At 26.1% G+C, this 27302-nt stretch overlaps 1 protein-coding gene across 3 annotated transcripts in view; it reads right to left on the minus strand.

Moving 5' to 3' along the window:
* LOC107454415 (uncharacterized) overlaps positions 1-27302 on the minus strand; it is a 68584-nt gene that overhangs the window by 13402 nt on the left and 27880 nt on the right. For 2 of the 3 annotated variants that reach the window (XM_016071610.4, XM_016071608.4), the window contains exon 2: positions 11239-11367. In XM_016071610.4, the coding sequence (XP_015927096.2) occupies positions 11239-11327 (89 nt within the window). In that variant the 5' untranslated portion in view covers positions 11328-11367. Of the gene's footprint in view, positions 1-11238; positions 11368-19755; positions 19912-27302 lie in introns of those variants that run through there. The other variant, XM_016071609.4, reaches the window with a different exon arrangement.

Consider the following 27302-nt stretch of genomic DNA (forward strand, 5'->3'; position numbering starts at 1 on the left):
ATAATCAAAAAAAATAAATTATGAAAATAATCTTTATTATTCAATAGGTTTAATCCTATTCAGATGGCAAAATCTTTATTAATTTAATTAATTTTAAGTTATTGATAATTTCGTTAATTTTGAGAACTAAATTTGACTAAATTTGTGCTGAATTTGAGATATAAAGTATTTTACACGTTTTAAACAATTACTTATCAATTTTATCCAATCAAGAGACTTAAAAATCCTTATCTTAAAAACAAATAATGATAATTTCATTACGTAATAGGCATCAACGCGACGTCAAGAGCTAGTAAGAAATAAATACAAAAAATGTGGAATCGCGTATTCAGCAGTCAAATAATTTTTGAAAACTGAGTTACGATTGGCAATTGTAATAGTTTTCATTATTATAACTGATATTTTAAGGGAACTAATTATAATTACATATTTTCTTGACACAAAAAGGCTGAAGTTTATCCTGTATGTTTGCGCCAATGATTATTTTCCCAGGCAATTTATCGTATGCAGAAAAAAAAAATAGACTGTAAAAAAAGTTCCTGCTCAAATTAAGGTAGAAAGTGCCCTACCGTAAAATCCATTTCTACTGTAACATGCGACAACAAAAAGTCTGATTTACAATAATTTTTACAGTAATAATTACCGTAAAATCACTGAATCACTTTATTTAAATGAATATTACTGTAAAATCTACGGCGTACTATTTTATGGTAAAAATGGATTTTTCAGTTACCTGAATTTTACGGTTGATGCACCCAAAGTACTTTATACCACAAATCGATCCAGAATTTTTTACAGTATACATTAATTAAGAAAAATCCCATTCTAAACAATTATCCAGGCTAATATAAATTTTAAATACTTATGTTTTTATCATGTGATTATAGACAATATTTTTGTACTTGATTACCCGATACTATGATTCAATGGGAAAATTTAGTTCAGTTTTACACCTTACCAAGATTTCAGCAAATTTGATCAGCTTCATGTCACAAGGTACTGATATTAAGGTTCAAAGTCGAACCGACTATAAGTATCATTAATTCAGATTTGTAGTTTCAGTCTACAACATTCGAGAAATCTCTAAAATGCAATGTCTCGATTAAATTTAAATCACCATAGTTATACGTGTATTTTGAAAGTTACTGTTAATTTTTAAAGAAGTAATGAAAGATTTAAGGTAAGAATAGTACAAAGTACTGATATCACGATAGAAAAAAGAACTGATTTTAAGCATGATTTATTCTGATTTGTTGTTTCTGTCCACAATATTGGCAAAATTCCAACTAATATATTGTATTTTAAAAGTTGTTCGCAACATTGGCGGCATCTTAACTAATATGCAAAAGTTTTATCGATTAAATTTAAATCTTCAAAATTATACGTGTATTTTTAAAGTTACTGCTAATTTTTAAAGCAGCAATAAAATAAATGCTTCCCCGATAGTAAACCTGGATTATTATCAAATAAAATTGAGTTAAAGTAAATGCGTACGGAATTCATCAAACTTTTTAAAAGCCTAGAACTCTAATGAATCTCAGTCGGTTTCAAAGTTGAACCGACTTTAAGCATATTTAATTCAGATTTGTTGTTTTCGTCAACAACGTTCACAAAATCTCTACTAATGTACAAAACTTTTATCGCTTAAATTTCAATCTTTGAAATTATATGAGTATTTTTAAAGTTGCTGTTAATTTTTAAGGCCGCAATAAAAGAAATGCTTCCAAGAAAGTAAACCTGGATTATAAACAATTGAAATGGAGTTAAATTAAATGCATACGGAATTCATTAAACTTTCTAAAAGCTTAGAACTCTAATGAATCGTAGTTTAATCGATTGGCACTTGGATTTCGATTACGCGAGAGAAAAAATTTTGCCTCAAAACATTATGCGACTTCATTACAATATTTTGAACATTCAGAAAGAGAAAAGGCAACTAAATTGCTAACAAATGTTGCTTTTTTTTCTAGTTAGATAAAAAAGTTTTTAGAGGATGCGAAGACTTTTTAGTAAAAAGGGCCCAAAAAAGGAAATGAAATTAGTCATTAAAGACTTCTTTTATTCTTCCCAGATTGACAACTCTAGAACTTTTTTAAAGAACTCTACTCCACCTACAACAACTTTTGCATTCATGACTTCTAAGAAAGGGAAAATCAATTCTTTGAATTATCTTTTTTTTTTCCTTTGCCTTTTTTTTCTAAAAGAAATCTTATAACGAATAAATAAATTTCTTTTACCATAATCATAACATTTTTTATACGTTTCTTTTTTAAAACAATTTTTGTTTTCTTGAAGACTAAAACAGGAGAAGAACTTTTTCATGTATTCAAGAGTTAAAGATAGATTAATATTATATTTTTTAACACTATCTAAAATACATTGTTTGAAATTTAAAAACGAGTTAAAGTACAGCATCTAGCAAGTTGACAGAAATTTTAGCAATGTTCGAAGTAAAACCACATTATCATAAAAATTAAACCATTTTAAGAATGCATTTTTAATGGTTTATTTTACGACAAGGAGAAACAAACGTTCTTTTTGAAAATTTGACGCATGTTAACAGATAAAAAAAAAAAAGGTTATATTCTGCTACTTATAAATGTCTTTGTAAAAAAACAAAGTATTGTTTTGTTAATTTATTTTGCCGCTTTTTATTAAATTAAATATTTTTTTAAAAAGAATTATTAAATAGAAAATAGGTTTTATTTTGTGCAGAGAAACTCTCAATCAATGTTTCTTTAATCATTTACATAATTGTAATCGATGTTAGCTTATACAGTGTTTTTTCTTGCTATATCTGAACTTATAATTTTTCTTGCATCTGAACACCAAAAATAGTGACTACTGCTTCACACCAAAGTTGTGTTTGACTAAGTATTTCATTACAACAAGAACCAATGACACTTCCTGACATAGTGATGAAATGCACCTAAACACTAAAACACCTAAAATGTTCTTTTGCATTATTGGACATGTAAAGTTTTTTTATTCAGTAACACTAAAATTTATAATTGCAGTAAGATACATATAATGCACCTAAGAATCAATCAAGTTATTATTACTATACAATAAAAAGCAAGAAACATGAATTTAGGAGGCATATGCGCAGTAAAAAATTTTGGAGTTAGTTGCCACTGTTTTTACTGTTGAGGTTAACTAGCATTTTTTTACAGTACATGAGTCACAATTTTTAATTACTTTTTCAATGTTATAGTTTTATTTATTTATTTATCCATTTGTTTACTGACAGTACTTATTTTCATGCGCATTGAAAATAATATCTGGCTCCATTGCAAAAACTTTTTGCTTTAAAAAAAGCATATTTTTAGTAATATATTCTCTCTAATTCCATCAATCAATTGATATTTTTTAAATTTCTTATAGTTTTTTTCACAATAACTGCAGTTCTGCACTTATAAATGTGTTTAGTTTACCTTAATACTAAAAATGGTGGCAGCTATACACCAAAATTTTTTGCATCTTATGCAATATTTCTTGAAACTAAATTTGTTTGTTGATCAAACATACGCACAGCACAGACAGAATATTAATCTGAATTCGAATTAGGCTTAGCAAAACTGAATTGGATAGAAATTAAATGTTTTAAAATTAATTAATGCTTTCACAGATATTTAAAAATTAAAATATATTTATTTTGATGTCCAATGCGCCAACGTTGGTGTTTTAGGAAGCAAGAGTAATTTAAATTATCTTATATTGGCTTAAACTTTTGCATTTAGTGGATTTTATATTCAATTACACCCTTTAAAAAGTGTATGAACGCTCGACTCGACATTAGTTTGAAATAATACACAATTTTTAACTTTTTTTAACACCAAATTCTGAAAGGTATTTTACTACTGTTTTTTCAGTAAACCGATTTAGTTTGGTGTATGTTTCAGTTTTCTGTATGTTGCGTTCGCCTTCCAATGAAGTATAAGCCGGGTTCGAATCCCGGCGATGACAATTACTGGAATTCATTTGAAATTGTATTATATTGATAATGAATTAATTCTATGAATTGATCATGAAAAAAAGAATACTAATGCAATACTACTATTTTAAAGAGAAAAAAAATGTACATGATTTTACACGGAAATATTTAAAAATGAATTGAAAATAAGTGTAACCTAAAAATTACCGTAACAAATATATTTAAACCATGAATATTCTTAAAAAGTTATTAATTTTTAATTCCAAATGAATGTTTTTCATAAGATAGACTTTTCGTTTTAAATTCAGTTTATAGATCTCATAGATATTTTGAAATTCTCAATGTAATTTATCATTAATAAATAACATTCGCAAAAAATAATAACCATTTTTACATTATAAATTAGATCAAGGCAATGACAACTCTAGAAAACTATCATTATTTCCATTCGAACCAAAGAAATGAAATAAATAACCCAGTGCAGCTTCTACCTCCATAAATTATGCAATTGACAAAGAGCTTATCTGCCAGACATCTTCGCAAAATCCAACAAATATGAATAACATTGGTCTACAAATGTTTTGTCATTTTTCGACAAAACAAACCAGGAATGAATTGCTAGTTCTACTCTCTTAAAAGTTCTTTGTTGGTGTGACCAAGTCCAATTAGAGGTTTTGGGCATTGGTATATTCCTCACATAAATTTTCAGAGTGCCTTCATTGTATGAGGTAAGAAATTTCTTCTATCACCACCTGTTGGGAAGTATTTGTCCGATTGAGTTCCCTGATTTGTTGTAACATATTGAATTTAAGACCTAGTTCCACGGTTTTATTTCCTCTTATAAGCGACACTTTTTAACACCTGATGACATGTTTACAGAATTAATATATAGAAATTACTTATTTTTCGAATAATTCAATTACATGATGGAATATTATCTTTATGAAACTTATTATCTTTACTATCTTTTACTTTATTTCTGAGACTTTCTGCAACTTAATTGTCTTTATGAGGGAGTTAGGATTGTTATAATTTAATTAATCATCTTATAAATAATTCGATTTCTATTTATATCTTTATGACATTTATTCAGAATTATCACAGTTAACAATTTAACATATAATTTAATTACTGATTAGATTATTGTCTGTATCAAACCCTTAAGCAAGTCAGAATTGTTATAATTTAATGAATCACTTTACAACTAATTAGATTTCTATTTATATCTTCATGACATTTGTTCAGAATTATCACAGTTAACCCTTTAACAAATAATTTAATTGCTGATTTGATTATTGTCTGCATGAAATCCTTACGCAAGTCAGGATTTCACATAATTTTATAATTTTTAATAATAATTATGATATGCTAAATTATAATTATTAATTTTACAATAGTTGGGCTTCTAGTGGATTACTATCTTAATAGCATTAATTCTGAATTATCACAACCTTACAAATAATTTAATTACTGAATGGAGTATTATCTTAAAAATTAAGTATTATAATGAATACAACGTGCATGAAATGATTAAACATCAGCATGAAATCAGCAAGGATCTGCATGAAACTAAAAAGAATATGCATGAAATTGGAAAGTATTTTTGCTCGAGATCAGCAATTAATCCAGCATCGTTATATACCAGTTATGAAATAATTTAGCTGCTGTAATCTTCATTAAATCTTTTTTGATTTTAGACGAAATGCTCTGTCCGGGAATAACATTCTCTTAAACACAATCATAGGCCTAAAGGAATTAAATTCGGAATTAATTAGCATTAATTCTGTATTGTCATAGTTAATCTTACAAATAATTTAATTACTGGATGGAGCATTATCTTTAAAAAAATTAAGTATTTTAATGAATTCAATGTACATGAACAGATTAAATATCAGCATAAAATCAGCAAAAACCTGCATGAGACAAAAAGAATCTGCATTAAATCGGAAAGTATTTTTACATGAAATCAGTATTTAATCCAGCATAGTTATATACGAGTTATCAAATAATTTAGCTACTGTTATCTTCCTTAAATCTTTTTTGATTTTAGACAAAATGAGCTGACCAACAATAACATTCTCTTAAACACTATCATAGGCCAAAAGAAATTAAACCTATGAAAAAATTCGGAATAAACTTTAAATTCAAAATTTCATTTTGATAAAATAGTTTTTTGGTAGCAAAAAAAAAAAAAATACTATCTATTTTTTTAATAAAAAAAACTAGTTCACATTATTTATGAAAGCTCTTTTAACTAAAAATTTTTATTTCATTCATGAAAAAATGAATATCATATCAATTATAAAAATGTATTTTTAAATAATCGTGATAGATTGGTTACTATAATGTTCTTTTTTCAATTACGAAAACTAATTTTCATTATCTATATAATTTTATTTTGAAAATATATATTCATGACCTATATAATTTCATTTCCAAAATATATTTCCATTATCTATCTAAATATATCGATCAGAAAATATATTTTAATTCTCAAATTTTACATTTTCTAGATCAATGCCTGAGTAGTGAATATAAAAATTCACATTCAGAACGAAACAATATTTTTAAAATATGACGAACACAATGCTCACATAATAAAACAAGTAATCCAACAATGCTTAAGTAATAAATTAAGCAACTCATTGATGCTCAACGAATAAAATAAGTACAAATAAAATAATAAAAATGGAATTCCATTTATTATCTTTTTCATCCAGAGTTGAGAACTGAATATTTAAAATTAAATCAAATTATAACTTTTCACTATTTACTTTTATTTTCAACTTTTAAAACTTCTAAATTATAAATAGGCAATAGTTGTTTCATAACATAAAATTTTCAAACACCACAGAATGGAGAATGATTGAAAAGGACAAGCGTTTACATTATTCAGCACTGTTGATCTTGAAGATTTAATCAGGGTTTTATAAATAATATATCTACTTTCATCTCGCTATCTTTGTTTGTTTGATTCAATTTTTATCGTGGGCCAAGATTTGATTATTTGCTTCAAACTTTTCTCTGAATGATATTAATGCTTATGAAACTCATACAAAATATAAGAGACTATAAGAGACAAATAAAAAGAGACTTTATAAGCAAAAAAAAAATTTATAAACAAAAAATGATCGTGAAAATGTGGTGCTATTCCTTTACTAAGTTAATTAAAAGATTCCATGGGAAATGTATGAAATTTATTATATTTATGCTACAGTATTAAGTATTTAACATAATGAATATTAACTTCAAAAAGTAAACCATATTGCAGGTAATATTCGAAAACACACTCACTACCCAAGAAAGTAAAAGATATGGAAGTACCAATTCACCGCTACAATTGATTTGGAATCTCTGAAACAATTATATTTGTATCTGTTTATAATTATATATTTTTTTCTGACAAAGGAAAATTAGCTTGTTTTTTATTTAAATTTTTTAATTTTAGGCACACTGCCTTCCCAACAGAGCAAAAAAATCTATCAGGTCGCAACCGCCATTCTTTAATCATGGTTAAGAAAATTTCCTGAATACGAATGCCAACAAATACGCATTCAAATATAATTAATCAAAAATTAAAGAAATGTTATATTTAAACGTCACAGATAGTTTTAAAGGTAAATACGCTTATCCTTATTCGTCCAAATAGAATCAATTTCAATAGAATCAAATTCAAATTTCTCAAAATTCAACTTCAATTTTGTTTTTTAATCTTATAACATTATTTTTTCGCGTTCTTTTTTAATTCTCTAACTGTTTAATATTATCCTTTACATCAAAATATCACAATATTTATAAAAATAATCCAAATGTTTAGAGACTTCCCTCTTTAAAAATTTGGCCGCAGTTTCGACGCCAACAAGACTTAGAATCACTAAACGTCCATTAATTTTACGTTTTATGTACTCACATTTAAGTCAGATAAGGTAAGTTTGAAATTCTGGGTCAAATTATTAGGAAAAAACTTTCAACTCTAAAAAATATTTCTTCTGAACAAGTTAAATAAAACTAATTGGCAATCAAATGTCAATTTTGATTACCAGTTAAACGTGTCATGATTGTATAACAGGCTTTAAATTTCATCATGATTTGGTAACAGGCTTTAAATTTTGCAACATAAATACTCAATTACTTGGTTTGACGTCTTACAGTTTTTAATCAGCTAACTGATCTAATTTTTTTAAATAATTTTTGTTTTAAAATGCATTATTTACTATTTAATATCTGTATATTTTTTTAATTTAAAGAAATTTATGAGAATTTAAGTTTTTTTTCTTCAAGTCGAAAAAAAAAAATTCTTACGAATAAAATTCATTGTCTCGAAATATAAAATTTTTTATTACTAAAATTATTATTATACTACTATTGCTGCTAATATTGCTGCAATTAAAATTTATTACAGCAAATAATAGCATAGTTTAATTTTAACAAAGTTCATAATTTGTTTTATTATCCATCAAAAGCCCCATTTAGCCAATTATGATTTTTTTTATGCTTAAAATGTTACAATGTGTTATACTGAACATTTTAGTAACAAATTCATCAAGATACCTATTTTGGTCAAATCTGAAAAGTACCCCCAAATTAACGCAATATCTTTAAAAAAAGATTGGCCAAATGTTAGCCCGAGTTGGATAGTTTTATAATATGATGTAAAATTTTATGCAATGTGTTATATAAAATTCAAACAGTCTACGATCATTCTTAAATTAAATACAAAAATAATAAATCATTATTAAAACTTAGCACACAGAATTTCTACAACTGGATTAAAAGCTACACGTGGTAATTCATTTTTATTACTATACACAGAGTCGCATGTCAAATATTGTATGACGCTAAATTATCTGATTTCCCGAAAACTTGTTTTGAGAGTTTTCTCTATTCCAAATAGTTCATATCATGCGATCTCTATATTAAGTTATCACAATTTCAAACCTTTTTAGAGAAAATATATATCTTCAATCCATCATTAAAAGCAGTAACCATTTTTTTCTTGATGTGAGCAGGTAATTAAAGTGTAATTCTAAGACGAATTACAGCTTTCTTTTTAGAGGAATTTCATTCATAGAGAATTATATAAACAAGATTTCCTTATTTATTAAATAAAGTTATAATTCAGGCATTTTTTCTTTAATTTTATTCATTGAAATATATTTTTTTAACTATTTTAACAAATTTTAAGTTCTAAGGTAATAAGTGTTTTAAAATCTTTTTCTAAATTACTCTAATTGATTTGGAAAAAAATAAAAACGATAAAATAAAAATAAAAAGAAAGTGTAAATCTAAGAGGAATTATACTTTCTTTTTAGAGAAATTTCATTCATAGAGAATTATATAAAGTAGATTTCCTTATTTATTAAATAAAGTTATATTTCAGTATTTCTTTATTTAATTTTATTCATTGAAATATTTTTTTAAAACTATTTTAACAAGTTTCAAGCTTTAAGGTAATAAGTGTTTTAAAATCTGTTACTAAATTACTCTAATTGATTTGGAAAAAAATAAAAGCAATATAAGAAAAATAAAAAGAAAGTGTAATTCTAAGATGAATTATACTTTCTTTTTAGAGAAATTTCATTCATAGAGAATTATATACAAACCAGATTTCCTTATTTATTAAATAAAGTTATATTTCAGGTATTTTTTTTGTTTAATTTTATTCATTGAAATATATTTTTTTTACTATTATAACAAATTTTAAGTTTTAAGGTAATAAGTGTCTTAAAATCTTTTTTCTAAATTACTTTAATTGATTTGGAAAAAAAAAATAAAAACCATATAAGTTCTTAATGAAATAAAGATTATAGTGAAATAACTACTGAGCAATTTTTAGATCATAATTTTTTTACAAAATATTTAAGTAACCGATTTTGTTAAAAATATATCTATAGGCGTAAAATTGTTAAAAAATTTTGAAACTAAATTTGAACCATCTTAACACTACGCTAAAGCTATGTATTCAAAACTTTTAATTTAATTTATTCAGAATTTCCTTTATCGGTTAAAAATAAGTCACTTACGTATTTAATTTATTTATTTAATTGAGTTCTGTGTAATTATTTCTGAATTTGTGCCAATATTAGTTCAATTTGTAACTCCTTTTTTTGTTATTAACTTCGTAGAATCTTTAAAGTAATTCAAATTTATATTTTAAACCACATGTAATGTAGTTAGATCGAAATTTCAAATATCTATTTATTTATTTGCTTAGTTCCAAATTTGTGTTAAAATTATATTTGGTAACGGAAATTAATTCGATTTTGAGTATAACAGACAAATAAATTTGCAAGTTTCATAAAGCATTTTTCAATTTTTTTCGAAGCGTAATTTTCTTATCATCAGAATATCGGTAATAAAAAAAAGGTGCATTTTACTTAAATTTTTAACTAAATAAAAAAATCTAGTTTAAAAAATTATTGGTAAGGTAGATATAATTTTCTTATTATATACTCTTGATAAATTTTAAAAGGTATTGAAAGATAGTGTAGAATTAATTTGCTGAAAACTTTATATGAAACAATTAGCCATTTTATCGTACTTCTTAAGACTGTTGACACGATATTACGGTTAATCTTATACGGAAACATGGCTCACCTTGATGCCTTTTTTAAATTTGTAACAAATTTTCACCGTATTATGGTTCAAAGTAGTGAAATCAAGGTTTAACATCGAACAGTTATTTTTCAGAGTATAGTACGTTTAACTTGTTGCCATAATATCACTTAAATTTGCCGCAACATTAATATGGGGCTAGGTTAAACCATATTACTATAGTATTTCTTAAACCTGGTGTCACGATACTATTGTTAAATTGGAACGGAACGGTTCACCTTAATATCTTTTTAAATTTACCACAAATTCGCACCGTATTATGGTTCAAAATTTTACTATGGCTTTACGTTGAATTGATTTTATCGAGAGTAAAGTATTATTTAAACTTGCTGCTAAGTTGAACCCTATTATCGTTCTTCTTAAATTTGTTGGCTTGAGGCTGGTGGTTAAACTTGAACGGAAACATGGTTCACCTTATAAATTTTTTAAATTTGTAACAAATTTTCACCGTATTATGTTTCAAAGTAGTGATATCATGGTTTAACATTGAATCGACATTTTTGAGCGTATATTTTATCATATTGTACTCAATAATTCGATGCTCAGCACTTCTTTAAAATAATAGATTTATTTTTTGGCATGCGATACCTATTTGAAACTATTTTTTTTAACAAAGTCATATCAGAAAATAGCTTTGAAATGTAAATAATGAATGATTAAAATAAAAGTTGTTAAACTCAAATACTTACGAGCAATCTGGTTTATCCAATCCTTGAATACTTGAAATCCAGCTGACAAAGAGTAACAACAGAGTTCCAATGTGGAAAAAGCAAGACATAACTGTGCGTTAAAATTCTACGTTGGCTTAAGTCTCTTATCTGAAATTCAGGAAAAAAAATCTGGTGAATGAATCAATAATTTTAATACGAATTTATCAAATAAATAAAACTAATTTGAATAAGCAATTTTAAACTAGCTAAAGTTTATTATTAATTTATATCTTTGATTCCTTTTATTATGCTGTCATATCATTGCCTTGTGCAAGTGAGCATAATTCAAGAAACTACCATACGCTTATTTTTAGAATCAAGAAAATATTTATCCAATTTTGTCGATTTTAAATTTCGCCTAAATTACTTAATAGATTTTAAACAAACTTAGTTTCAACGTAAATTGATATAATACAAAACATTCACAGTTAAAACACACGCACATAATAAAACCCTTAAAAATAAAACTAGCATTTCCGATGATATAGAAATACCTGAGTTGTATTTCGTTATTTTCAACAATAATTTTTTTACGAAATCACGTCGCTTTTAGATAAAAGCTTGGTCTCAAATCCTTGACGAAATTGATTCTTTATTTGTGAGTTTTTCAGCATTTTTTTTCTGATTATAAAACCATCAGCCCTTTATCACGGAATGATACAACAATTTATTCGCTCACTTGTCAAGCAAGTTTTTCAGGTCCGAATCCTGGTGTTGACTGAGAACCCAATTGCTAATAATCTTTTTTTTATTTTCGGTTATATTTCCAAATCAAAAGAGTTAATAAACATGCAGCATTAAGAAAAATACTTTTGGAAAATTCATATCCTCAAACGAGCTTCCATGTGATGTCTCCTCACATCATTTCTCTGGAAAAAAACTTCTCGAAATTTGAGTATCCATATTTTACAAATCATGCGCACCAATTTTCAATACAGCAATCTCTGAGACGAGTTCCACACAAATTTCTTATTTTGCCATTTGCAATTACATTGTATAAAATTATGTAAAAAATTTATATCTTGCAATTCAAAATTGTTTTGACTATTACTAAATGAAATAATAAAAATGAATAAGTAATTATTATTTTTATAGGGAATCATCTTTACATAAACGAATTTCATAATTGCGTTTTTTTTTTTAAATTCGTTTAAAAAGTTCTCGAGGTATCGCGAAATACGCAATTAATATTAAGAGGTTCAAACTTTAGAGCACTCTCCTGACCAAATTATTGGGACAATATTTCCCAGATTGCGGCTACCCCAAAAATCTGAATCTATCAAAAAAAGGCATGTTTATTCAGAGAAAGTACGTTTTTGTATGTAAAATATCGTCTGCATTTATTAATTAGCATATTTGAGGTCGTCCACTCAAATGATTAAGATTGAGTCCCAGAAAATGAAAATCCGATCATTCGATCAAAAGTTATTTTGGGTGGTTTCTTTTTTTTTCAATTTTGAGCACTGTGCATGCAAAACAACTTCATTTTGTGAGAAACGGTGAGTATTTTTTTGTTTTCACACAACAACAAAAAAATTATTTCAAAATGTTTCATACAAAATAATTATACACTGCATTTAAAATAAAAGTACTCATTTTGCTTATTTATAGCCCACTGTTAGAGCATTTTTAATCAATTTGGAAATTGGTGGAATGTTAAAATTATTTCTTATTAAGATTTTTATTTATAGTGCAGTGTATCTAACCAGTCTTGAATTTTTTAGCTTCATAATTCGGCTCTGAAGGTATTGATATAGTTTTCAAATTGCGCTTTTAAAAATATTGCTTGATTAGATTATTGATATAGTTTTCAAATTGCGCTTTTTAAAATATAGAAATCAACTAAATATGATTAAGCAATTTTAAGGGAAAAGGAAGATAGTAAGAAAGTTTGAAACTAAATTCATCCATAATCAAATTTCTAGTTTGTATTTATACAGGTTACCGCAATGATAGCCCTCTAATCTATATTTTTTTGAATCCTTCTTAAAAAGAAAATTTAAAAAGAAAACTAGGGATCGTATGAAGTAGTAAATCGATTTGTGAGCAAAAACGCCATCGAAAAGCAATCCCTGAATTGATACCATCTGAATAAGTTTGATCGAAATAATGGAAATCGAAACCATTTCTAATAATTGTATTTTAATTCTTTTATATTTTCTCCAGCAATGAAACAGGTTTTGATGGGTCCATAGTTTGACATTTTAAAAAAAATATTTTAAGGCTATTAAATATTTTAGTAATGTATTGGCAAAACGCGAAAAAAAAATTTAATGATATTAAAAGCATTTAAAGTGATCAATTCTTACTGATTTTGTTTCCTTAAAGGTTTCAAATATTTTTCGATGTATCGATAGATATTCACAATTCTCAAAAGAGATTTTAGGAATGAAAGATCGAAGGCATTCCGGCATTTCTCAAAGCACCTCCATATGTATTAAGCTAAAACATTTCTAAGGTGTTTCAAAGGAACGATGTTCAGATTTCTACATAACTATAATACAAAAATGATAAATAAGAGGCTTATAAATTTCAAATATTGTAATTCTTTTTATCGGAAAATTGCAATTCTCTATTACTAAATTCAAGTACTTCATCGATTTATGCACAGCCATTTTGAATTGAGATGCAAAACTATTTGCAAAGCTTTTAAAAAGATATTTTTCGTTGGAATTTTTGGAAGAAATGGCAAAGCAGGCTGTCATTCGAGTAGAACGTCAACATCAGTATTTGACTATCGGAATGATTTTGTCAGGCAGTAAATTTTTATTATACAAGGCAACATAAATATTTATGTCAAGTTAAAAAAAAAGTGAAATTTTAGTAAGATTTTAGGAATTTTCTGTTGTGCAATTCCATCATTTATGAACGTCATATTTGCAGATTTTAAATGCTTAAATCGTTGTTTTTAAAAAATTAAGTTAACTGCAAAATATACCAAACCAAGTTACGATAAAAAGTACCGACACTCAGGGTGGCTGTACTTTTTATCATATGATCTATTTTTATTGCAGCATGCTATGGAATAAAAAATTAGGTATACCGTAATTTTTACAATGATAATTACAGATAAATCACTGAATCACTTTAATTGTATAACTTTAATTAAATATTACTGTAAAATTTGTGTCATAATATTTTATGGTAAAATGTATTTCATAGATATTGATGCACCCACAGTACATCTGTGATGATATACAGTAGCGTGAGCCGAAATTTTTTACAGCTCAGTTTGAATAACTTTTGCTAAAACGGCACTTGCCATAAATAATTACTTGGTGTCTTTTCAACTTATTGTAAATTTTTATTAACTATTAAAAAAAAAAATTTAAAAAAAATATATAAATTGGCTGTGATGAACGTAACAAATTATGTTACGTCCGTGACATCACAACATAAGAAATTACATAATTTCATCTCCTTCAAATAAATAAATTGTACAGAAATAAGGATTTAGTAAACCTAAATTTATTAGCACACTTTGTCTAAATTACGTTTTAAACAATTGATTAGGAACTTAATTTAAATTATATTTTAAATAATATTAATAATTAAGGAATTATTATATTTAAAATTATTTTCTTAAATAATGCTTTAATACTTAAGAAACCACTAAATTATTTTGATTAAATAAGTATTAATGTAAAAATTACGGTATAATATTTTACGATAAAATGGATTTTACAGATATACTGTAATATAAAGTATGATGCTATACGGTAACTTGATCCGGAAATTTTTACAGAGCAGTTTGAAGAATTTTTGCTAAAACAGCACTTGCCATATAGTTACTTAGTCTCATTTCAACAATCGATTGGAAATTTAATTTAAATTGTATTTTAAATAAGTATAAATTACTTTTTAAGTAATTGTTTGATAATTAAGAAATGCATTACTAAATCCTTTGTGAAAATAATGATTTAGTAATGCATGAACTAATGAAAAATTTTACAACTTCTGTTTTAAACAATTAATTAGAATGCATTATTTAAGTTATCTTAAAATATAACTCAATGATTTAAGTTACATTAAAATACTACAATGATTTCGCAATAACCAATTTCAATAATTTAGTGATTCATGAATTGATTAGAAAACTTTATTTAACTTGTATTTATACAATTCCTTTGAAAACTTTTTTATATCTAGTACTTTAAATGATGAATTAGTAATTGTTTAGTAATTATTTTTAATTCATAAAGATTAAATCTTCGTGATTAATCATCAGAATGAATAAATAACCACCATGACGATCATATGAAGGAGTATTTTAAATGAAGTCTTGGTAATAATTTAATAATTATTTTTAAATCGTCATTATGATTAAATAATCTAGTCATGCCAAGCATTTTTCAATCATTCACGAAAACAATAATTTAGCAAAAACTTTTTATTTAACTGATATTTTTAAACTTGATTAGATTATTTAAGTTGTATTGAACACAAAAAATTGAAGAAGAAATTTTATTATTCAAGATAATTTTCGTTTTAATTTTATGTTTTTTTTTCTGACTAATTATCTGCACATCCACAAATACATAGGAGAATTCTAATACATTTTCAAATGTTTAATTCATTTTTGAAATCATCTTACTAAGGCTTATGTAATGTAATGAAACATTATTTCAATAACTAAAACACTTTTATTTTAAAATAGAATTCCATCGGTTATTAAAGAAATCCACATGAACATCACAGAAAACTTTTTTTAAGTAAACTACCTTTTTGGAATTGATGCTTGAGTTTTTATTTAAAAATGTTCGCATTTATAAAACAGACTACATAACGGCTGCTTCAAGAGATATTTTGCTTGTGATCTTAAAAATTAAAAACAAACGCAGATTAACATCTTTACTTTAATTTTTTTTTTTAAAAAATCAAGTATACATTATTTTATTTTTATAAATACCATTTTTATTTAACCGATTCTCTAAGCAATCGAAAAAATATTTCTACATCTACGTCTGGTTTCTTAACTTTTAAGAATAAGGACTTGATCTATAAACGATGTCTACACTTGTAATCAAATAGTAAACTTCGAAAAAAAAGAAAAGACATTATTGTGATCAGAAAATAGAATTTGATCATTTTGAAAAAAGAAGAAAAGAAGTTCAAAATGTAACTACGCTCCTTCGTTTCGCCCCATTTAAGAAGTTAATTTCTCTTTGTACCACCATACTGTTTTTAGAAAGAAGTCGTTAACTTCAAGTGGTTCCAAATATAGAAAAGTAAAGAGTTAATTTAAGATGCCAGTGCTAATCGAACTCATGTGTAGTGATTGCAGGAAAGAGAAATAAAATACCCTGTCAATTTTTTAATAAAGATCTGCTAGACAACAAATTTGTTAAATGCTTCTTTGCTTGTGTATTTAAAGGGAATAGCAAGAAAAAAGTCCACAGAAGAAGATTTGTAATTCTTTTGTATATGATTAATCTAACTTTAGAAATATTTTTGCGGAAAAGCTCGTTAAGAAACGGATGAAAACGTTTAAAATTTTTAACTTTGATAATAATTTCTAATTACAGAGAAATTAGTTCAATCTATTGTACTGTAATTGAATAATTGTAATTTTTTGGAGAAGAAATTATGACTAAAATATTTGTTAGGAAGGTTTTTTCTTTAATTTAGTTAATTATTACGAAAATTACACACGAAAAGATCATTTTTTATTATAGGGAAAAAGCCATTTTTAGCATAAATGTTTTGGAAAAGCCTGATATTTGAAATTTGACTTCTCAGAAACTATTCGACTGATTTCGCTCAAATTTTGTATTTTGCCGTTTAAAACTGATTTCTTCAAAATAATATAAACGATTGTATACCTAACGAATCGAAATTTTTTCGACTCTTAATAAATAAAATATTAAAAAATAATAAATATTAACTAAAAGTTATAATTTGAGTGGTTTATGTTATGAATATAATCATCGTTCGTGATATAATTGTACAAAAACAAACAAAAATATGACAGTTTTACTAAATCTATAGCCTTAGAGCTACTGTATCAATTAGCCGTTTCTTTTAAGTGTTTCAGTTTTTAGTGTTCTGGATAGACGTAGGAACAAGTATTGCCAAAAAGTTTTTTAGAAAAGCATCGTGATGAAATCACAATGGATCATCTTAAATTATTATCCTTCATGGTTCTAATTAAGAAATACCAATTTAAAATATAAACCTTCATTATTGAGTTAAAATTTTGATTACTAAGAATGATTACATTTGAAAAAAATATTCATATAACAATATATGATATAAATATTAAAAACGTAATTAATATATCATTTCGAAGCGTTTGGAAACAATTTTAATTCAAACTTTTATAGTAAACGCATAGAATTTGCTTTAAGGATGAAACGCAATATTTCTGCAAAAGAAATTGAAAATTTAAGAGACTGTGAACAAAGTTTAACAGATTGTGATTCAAGTTTATTTCTTTACAAATGTTTGTGTGTGTGAACTTCTATTAAGTTAAAGAATGATTCTGCGTTCGACGTACACTTCAGAATGAATTACGAGTGAAGCAAAAACGATGTTGGCATTACGCTTTCGCTCAGACTTCTTATTAGAATGATCAGAAGTATTCTAAAACAATAGACGGTTTTTAAAAAAATGTAGATCCGCTGTTTTCGAAGATTGCTTTGGTGTCGTCTGCTTCGATTTTCAGTACAAAATAAATTTAAGAATAAGAAGAAAATGTTTGTTTGCGAAGGGAAACAAGATTAGCAATTCTAAAGGGATTGGGTTAAAGATCAACAAAAACATCTAGTAGTGATAGTGCTCCTAACAGACCAAAATTTCATGAAAAGAGCAAAAATACTTTTTTTTTCAAAACCAGTTGATAAGCTACTATAGAACTCAATTTTAAATTTAAATTCGATTATAGAAACTTTCAAAACTGGATGCAAAGCTGAACAGTCTAAATGAAACATTTTTTTCTCTCAGTATGAATTTTACGGATATTAAAGTTTTTGAAAAGTATATAAACATTAAAATTGTTGTTACTTACTGTGAAGATATTTAAGAAACTCTCCGTTTACATTTTCATAAAAAATAAAGTAAAATAAATTATTACAAATTAGTTCTCTTCAAACATTTGTAACGCAAAAAAAAAAAATTTATGAATTATATTTTATCAAAAGGTTTCTTAAATAGGATTTAAAAAAATACTGTTTCATCGATAAAAACTATTTTATATGAATAATGGGATTCTAAAATGTTTTTCAAACGTTCATTTTTTAACTAAAATAAAAAAGAACAAAGTTTATTGTGGACACATTTTTTTATGAATAGCGGTATTTAAAAATCGTTTTCAATTTTGAAGTTTTGTTTTGGAATAAATGATTCACATCACATCACTTTCGAGGTGTGATGAGTCTTGAAATTACATATTGGACTGTTTTCTAATGAAAAGAAAGAATGTTTGATATATATTAGCATCAAAAGTTATTATTCGATCAAATTCTATTACGAAAGACAGATACTATGACCAACAAATTTACACGAACTAATAAAATGTGTATTGAATTTATTTTAAAAAAAATAATGGATAAAACATTAATCGAATAGATAATTGATAGATAACGATAATTGATGATTAATGATAGATAATTGATAGATAAAAAATTTAATCTATCATTTGCCAATTCTTTTTTATTAAAATAAAAACCTAAATTCGAAGACTATTAAAATGATCTGTAAAACAGGGGTTAATGTTATTGTAATATTTTTAATACAAACTATATCTTAACAAATTTATTATTTTGAATGTTGGTCAACGTTTTTAAAGATTAGGAATAAAATAATAAAATGTATTTTTTACTGAATCATTTTTAATGGATAACGTTCCGTTTTTAAATTCCTGTTTTAAAATGAATTATGTAACGAAATACGACATGCAATTGCACGTAAACTGAATAAGTTGTGTTGTTCGTAAATATCACAACACCGTTCGAAGTCATATTTATACGGGGTATTTTTATATTTTTTCTTCATTTATTTGTGCGTTTTTCCTCAATTTTCGATTCTTGCTTTAATGTTTTCATGTGTTCCAGTTTTTGGTGCCTTAAATAAAGAAAATAATGTGAGATTCTCCTTTATACATACAAGCAACATAGTTTTGTTACCTACCTATTTCAAAAGTTTAGTTTTGATATCTAATGCAGAATTATAAATTTCTAAATGCTGTGACTTTACAGGAAAAAAACAATATTGATGTTACAAATTACAATAAAATATTTCTTAAATATTTTTGAAAAAAAATTCGCTTTAAATTACAGATTTTTCAATTGCAACCTTAAAAGCCATTTGTGAATTTGTTTCCAAGAATGATTACAAGCGTTTTTCAGCCCTGGCTTCATTAAAAGTTTAAATCAATTAACATCTTTTTACAACCTCTCAAGAATATTTAAATAGTCATTTTAATATACGCCTCATTGCAAAATTAGAAACAAAAACTTCTCAAAGTATAAGGAAGCAATAAATACATTGTTTACATACCATTAGTACACTCAACAAGTGATGCAATAATAAAGCAGTTGTAAATAAATTTATTTTTGACTCTAGTTTTAAAGCTTAAGTTGTCAAACAAAGATAAAAGAAACACTTTCAACGAGATCAAAATAGACAATTAAAATACCTTAGGAAGTTTTTTGTGTTTTTATTGCCTTTATGAGTTCGTAAAAATATAGTTTTTATTTTTATACTTTGTTTAATTAATGGATTTTTTTGATGAAACAGTTGTCCAAACATCATTAATTGAACTCCTCAGATGAAAGCTATGACAGGAATGCAAATATTGACTTTATAATGTTATTTTATGTAATCAGATGAAGAATGAGAGAACAAAAAAAAAAGACAAAAATGTTGGTGTGGCTTTTTAAACAAAAATTTCAACACATTTTTTTAAACAATATTTTAAAAATTCAAATTTTATAAATTATACTTTTTAAAAAAAACGCCAAATTTGGGTTGAAAATTTAAAAAGTAATCATCAAAATGCTTTGTAGTTTAACAAAGCAAATTCGATTTATGAATCTCTGAGTTGTCTATGAATAAGTCTAAAAGACCCTCCATCACACAATTTAGTGTCCATGATTTTTTAATAATTATATATTATATCAAGAACTCTTTAAATTATTAAATAGTTTTACTCCGACAACTCTACACTGTAAAACATTTTAGTGTACCTTAAAAACCAACAATGATGGCAAGTGCTTTATATCAAAAGAGCTGCAGTGAGAGACCACAGATAATTGGTTCGTGGTAGTGAAGCACCTTTCCCTAATTTTGGCATAAAGTAACTGGCCATATTTTTGGTGTTCAATAACACAAAAATTTACACAAAATAAAATGATATGATTGATATAAGAATCGGTAAAGTTATTTTTACGAAATGATTTAAAATAAGAATACAAATTTAAATATATATTGGATACAAAGGACAAAATTTGAGTGAATCTGTCGAATTCTTGAGAAATCAGATTTTAAAAACATGAGTTTTATAAAATGCGATTTCTCATAAACTATTTTACTGATTTCGTGGAAGGATATTTTGCAGTGTAAAATTACATTCATTAAAATGATGTAAAAATTGTACACCTCACAATTCAAAATGTTTAAGATTATTATAAAATAAAATAGCAGAAAATTATAAATATTCTTTAAATGGAATTATCTTAGAATAAACAAATTGCATAATTGCTTAGAAGGAATTTTATATTCGCTTAAAAAATTCTCGAGCTATGGCGAAATATGCAAAAAATAAAATTAGCTTTAAAGGGGTCTAAGATTTGGACAGCTGTCCTGACCAAGCAATTTACCCATAATTCCCAGATAGCGGTTACCCCTTATATTCTGAGGCTCGAAAATCCGAATCCATCCAAAAAAAAAGGTATATTTACCTAGAGAAAGTACATTATTGTTTCCGAGTTTGTAACTTAAAAATCATCTGCACTAAATAAGTAACATATTTGAGGTCCCCCCTTAAATCATTGAGTCATAGAACGTGATAATCCTAACGTTAGATCTAAGATTACCAAAGGTTATCCCCTTTTTTTAGCACTCTACATTATTTTTCAACGATCTATGTTCTATTCGATCTACCATCTATGCTTAAGAAATCTGAAAAAAGCGTGTTGATGATAATTGTAAAGAAATACTCATTTTTCAGTCAAGTTATTTACTTCGGTGTTTCAAAAATTGAATAACACTTCCAGGACATTCAGAAAAACTTTTAAGACCACAAATGTTTCAAGGATATATTTCATAAAAAATTAACTAAGATTTTTAGTTCCTTGCGAATACATAGTCTTGAAACAGAGCGGGAGCATGGAATTCAGGAGGAAGATCTGTTTCACCCATTTAACGTTTCAAATGATTATTTAGTAGCTTAAAATGTGTTAATATAAGCTGCTAAGCTATGGGATTTTTGGTTAACAGTGAATAAACTAAACGCATTGTTATGGATAGAGAAAATGGACAAACCTCGAGTGCAGTAAATACCATATATTTTGGTTTTATTAACCAGAATTATGTTTTTTACCAGAATTGTCATTCCCATATAGTACGATACTATTGCAGGAATTGTTTTCTCCTAGTACATATTGTGCACTTTGCTTTCGGAATAACATTTCAAAATAAACGATAACTGCCTAATATTAATTTCGAATAAAACAGTAGGTAGTGTAAACTAATCCTACTTCTCTTATTCTATAAAAGCATTCTTGCATTAGAAAACAATTAACAGTTGCATACTGAGTGAATGAATTCTATTTTTAACGCGAATACCACCTATAATAGATAATATTACGATGTTTTGTTGCTTGTTCACAAGAAACAAAACTTTATATTTTCTATATTAGCTAAAATTGTAAGTCAAACTTGGTAAGAAAGTTCTTATTCAGACTGTATAATATTAGCATCAACAAACAAAATGCTTTGTAACAAAAGCCAAATTCTTTTCTTCTGATTCTCGAACATAAAGCTCTAATTCTCAGCCACGCAAAAAAAGGATTAACAGTGGAATTCCCATCGGTCAGATCAAATGTCCCAGCTCAACCAGCAGAAACTAAGCATCTGCTTACTTCCGGCGACATGAGAGTTTTATTTTATCTCTTTTCCCAAGAAATCAGAAAATACTTCATTCCACCTAATAAATTTTAAGACAAACTGTAGAACTTCATTCTCTTACTTAGAACTTTAGTTGAACTTACAATTTCTAGACTTAAAGAGAAGAAAAAACACGAGAAGAGTGAGCATTTAGTTCATATTTCCATAGTTCGTAGGTTTTAATAGATAGCAGGAAAGCCTGTAGCATAAAACTGACTAGGAAAAAACTTCATGTTTTTTCCATGAAACTCTTTCTGAACTTTCTTCTTTTTTGTCTAAAATTTTGCAAGTAAAAAAATAAAGAAATAACAAGATAAAAAATGCAATACTTTTTATTACTCTGTTTGCAAAAAGAAATATATTTATAAAATATATTTTATTACAATCTAGATCTTACTTTAAAGTTCTGTTATTTTTTTGTTTTAATTAAAACACTTAAAATATATTTACACTTATCACAATTTTTCCTTAATTTAATCAAAGCATGCGTAAAGGGCTCAATCTTCTAGTGATTTATAATCTACTACATCTGCATTGAATTAAAATGCATCCTCTGAATCAAAAATTGTTACATCTTTTGCCTCATGCCTATTTGATTAATAATTTATGCTTTCTAAGACATAGCATTTCTGAAATTGCTATTTTTGAATCAAAGTAGTTATTAGGTACTGTATTTATGGAAGATTATTTGCCTCTCATGTAACACACATATTTTATGAATAATCGATGATTTTTACTACATAGCAGATTTTGAAATTGTCATTTTTGAATTAAATAATTTATTAGGCACAGTATTTATGAAAAATTATTTGCATCTTATGTTACACATGTATTTGAGTACTAGTCTATGTTTTCTACAGCCCTGCAGATTTCGAAAATGTCATCGTGAAATAAAATTATTTGGTAAGCACTATATTTATGGAAAATTGTTTGCAACTTATGTAGCACACATATTTGATTAAAAATCTATGCTTGCTACAACATTTCTGATTTTGAAATTGTCATCTTGAAATCAAGTTATTTGGTAAGCACTATATTTATGGAAAATTATTCGCAACTTATGTAACATACATATTTGATTAATAATTTATGCTAGTTGCAACATTTTAGATTTTGAAATTGTCATCGTTAATTCAAATTAGTTATTATGCAATTTATTTATAAGAAATTATTTGCATCTTATGCAGCACACTTATTGGGTAATAATCTATGGCTTCTGCGATGTTGTAGATTTTGAAATTTCGATATTTGAATTAAATAATTTACTAGGCACTGTAATTATGAAACATTATTTGCATCTTATGTGTCACACATATTTGAGTAATAGCCTATGCTTCCTACAACATTGCAGATTTTGAGATTGTCATCTATAAATCAAATTAATTATTGGGCACGATATTTATAAAAATTATTCTCATCTTATGTATTACACATATTTGATAAATAATCTATGCTTTCACCAACATTGCTGATTTTGAAATTGCTAGCTTTGAATCAAATTAATTAACAAGGCACTATATTTAAGAAAAATTAGTTAAATCTTTTTTAAAATACATATTCGATTATTAATTCATGCAAGCTACAGCAATTACAGATTTTGAAAATCTCATCTCGTTTTCAAATTATTTTTTGGGAGTTACATTTATGAGCATTTTTACGTGGTATAATTTGCACATATTTTACTAATACTTTATGTTCAGCACTACAGATAATGAAACTGTTATCTTTCAGTAAAATAATTTTGCGATGTGCTGGAAATTAGCTGCACATTTATAATCAACGTCTTCCAACTGTATTTATTTCAAGCAAGGTGAATACTAATTAATTGACCCAGACTTATTTCCAAAGGTCTGTTGAGCCATTAATTTCAATAAAAACGCTCCTACCTAAACCAACGTGGCAAATCCTTCCTTTCCGCAATAAAGTCAAAGTTCTGTAGAGCTTCGTCATCTCCTCCATGTGTCGTTCTCTTAATTACAAAGAAGAATTAGTTTTCCAAAACCACCTTTCCTTTTTTAGACACTACCCCGCAGGGATTGTCAATTAGTAAAGTTTTTTGGACGAAGAAGCCAAACTGTATCGAAAGCACTTTCGAAATAAAGAATTTAGTTGCAGTAAAATCATTCAAGGAAGGGCAATGGATGAATTCTATTAGTAGCATTTGATCTAACAGTTTTATATTCATAAAACCATATAAAATATTATATAAGTGTGAAGCATTTTCATTTGCCAATGCACAAATCATAGAAGTGAAGTTTTCTCCAAAATTTTAATTAATTAAACAATGCATTAAAATATAGACAAATTTTAAGAATAATGGCTATATATCTGTACAAATACATATTAAAAGTACGTGCATTTATACAATTTCCTAAATTGGACTAACGGTTTTCATAAACTTATAATGGAAAAATTATTAAAATTTTAAAAAAAAAACTTTTTTTGAAGAAAATTTATATGACGAGGCATATGTTTTTTTGACTAAATGAGTGGCAAAAAGAACTATAAGTTAGAAAGCCAATATTTCCGGAAAGCCGTTACCATATGAAGGGAAAAATCAATATAAATGTCTAGATTCAAACATCTGCCCTCTGCTCACATTCTAGACTCTAGAATATACTTTCTTTTATATTAATTCTACAAATAATTTGTGAGAAAATTTTCATTCACTTTTATATACACTGTAAAAAATTCCGGATCGAATTACGGTAAAAAAAATACCGGCTCTCAGAGTAAAGATAGATTTTACAGTAAAAGTCATTTTTACCGGAACATGTTACGGAACAAATATCTGATAGCCCGTAATTTTTACAGTTATAATTACCGTAAAATCACTGAATTACTCTAATTAAATAAATATTTCTGTAAAAATTACGGTATAATTTTTTACGGTAAAATGAATTTGCGGATCATGTATGCAAAGTGTCGGTTCTTTATACTGTTATTCAATCGGAATTTTTTACAGTGTACTACTAAGTTTATATATTAATTTTTACTTGGCAGACTAAAACAAATATGAGTGTTGAATACTTTTCTATCAAATTGTTCCTTTTTTTATAATGTTTACTCCCAGAACAGCATCAATAATTTTTCAGAAAAAAAAATCAAATATGTGAAGTCAGTTATGAAGAATTTTCATGTGTTCAAACTTGGTAAACTAAGATTTATTTTTAACTGTTAACTGGCGGACAGTAATACTAATTCGTTAAGCTACAAGGTATTTAAAAAATCAAAACGCACACAAAATAGCTTTATTTTAAATTATTTTTAGGCTTGATTTTCTTATAAACTTGAAAAAATCCACTGGCTCGATTAATCTTTATTATAAAAACTTAATTTCTGATTTTTCAAAGACATTTTTAAACCTTTCAATTAATATTATAATTAAATAAAAATCCTAGTGTTGAGTTCAATTGAAAATAAATTATTTGAACTTAATCAGTAATTCTTTATTGAAATAAGGAATAAAAATTAGAAGCAGAGACTAGAGAAAACAGAAAGCTCGTAACCTGCCATAATAACAGAAAAAAATTCTATAAATTGTACTCCAATTAAAGAACTTTCAAATTTGAAAAGAAGATGTTCTTTTCCCTACCAGCAGAATTACCACTTTTATCTTTCAAAATCGAAACATTAAAAGAGACAAGTTTAAATTCCATTTATTTTGATTTGATTCTAATTTAATTTAATCTTATCAAAGAATTCATGAATTAAATTTATTGAATGAATGTGCTATCAAATGCAACAACTGGAATTGATTGAAAATGTCTGTAAAAAAAGATTTTTAAATTATAATCTGAAAGCGCGAGAACAATTAATCATATAATTCCTAAAGACAAGCATGGCAATTAAAAGGCAAAAGTTATGATTTATTTACTTCTGAAACAGTCGAAAAAATGTAAAAGAACCTGAAATTACTAAAAATGAACTATAATTGTGACAATAGAAAAGAATGGTCTAAAAACTTGAATAAGGCTATGGCTCTGAAAGGGCTGTAGCACCAAAGTAATGAGGAGTTTTTTTTAAAGAAAAGTAAGTTAATATGCATTATAATAAATTTAAAAGAACTTTATTTTATTCCAAGTTTTGAAAAATAAAGGCAGTTTTTACATTCAAAAGACTTTTTTGAATTTCCATTTCTTACGAAGAAAACTTTATTTGATCAATAAACTTACAAATCTTCATAACATTTTCTTAAAAGTATATTGTCAATTTAAATTAAGAACTTTTAATAGTGGATATTATTGATTAGGGTTTAAATGGCGACATAGTTTCTTAGAGCATAATTTTTTATGTGGGCAAAACATCACAGCTGCGTTTTAGAAAGTGTTCAGAAAAGTTATAAAATCCTATTCCGTTTTTTTCTTCGGTTTCATTATGGTTATTTTTCATTGGTCTAATCTCTTTAAATTTCTTCAATAAGTCCAACAAAGTAAGTTTATGTTAAAAAGCTTTGTTAAATTATATAATTTAATTCAATTATAATTTGACATCAAGCTACCATGTTTCGATATAAAATTCTCCCTTTTTTTATGACCAGTCATAAAAATTCTCCCAATTTTATGCATAAGTTTTCAGATTTTGCATCTAATCTACTTAATTATCGTACATCCATTCCTCGATTAAGTTGTTTAAAAATTATCAAATTTTTGCAAACGTGAAATTGATGCAAAAGGTTTATATTTCAAACAATACTAATACGTTTCGTATTACAATTTTTGTTATGAAAACTCTTACATTTTTAACGTTTTGACTAAAAATCAGATTACCGATTTTAATTTTTGACCACTCAATTTTAAACGTCAGTTTTAAAAAATATATAACAATTGCAAAAATAAAACTACGTCTCTAATAATTTCACATTTATCTGAAGTAATCCTAGAACTTTTTGCATAAAAAATCTCTCATTTTGAGAATTCATCTAAAGGTCAATTAAT

The sequence above is a fragment of the Parasteatoda tepidariorum genome, chromosome 6 (genome assembly GCF_982258835.1).
Source record: "Parasteatoda tepidariorum strain Cologne lab strain chromosome 6, Ptep-v5.0, whole genome shotgun sequence".
NCBI classification, from domain to species: domain Eukaryota; kingdom Metazoa; phylum Arthropoda; class Arachnida; order Araneae; family Theridiidae; genus Parasteatoda; species Parasteatoda tepidariorum.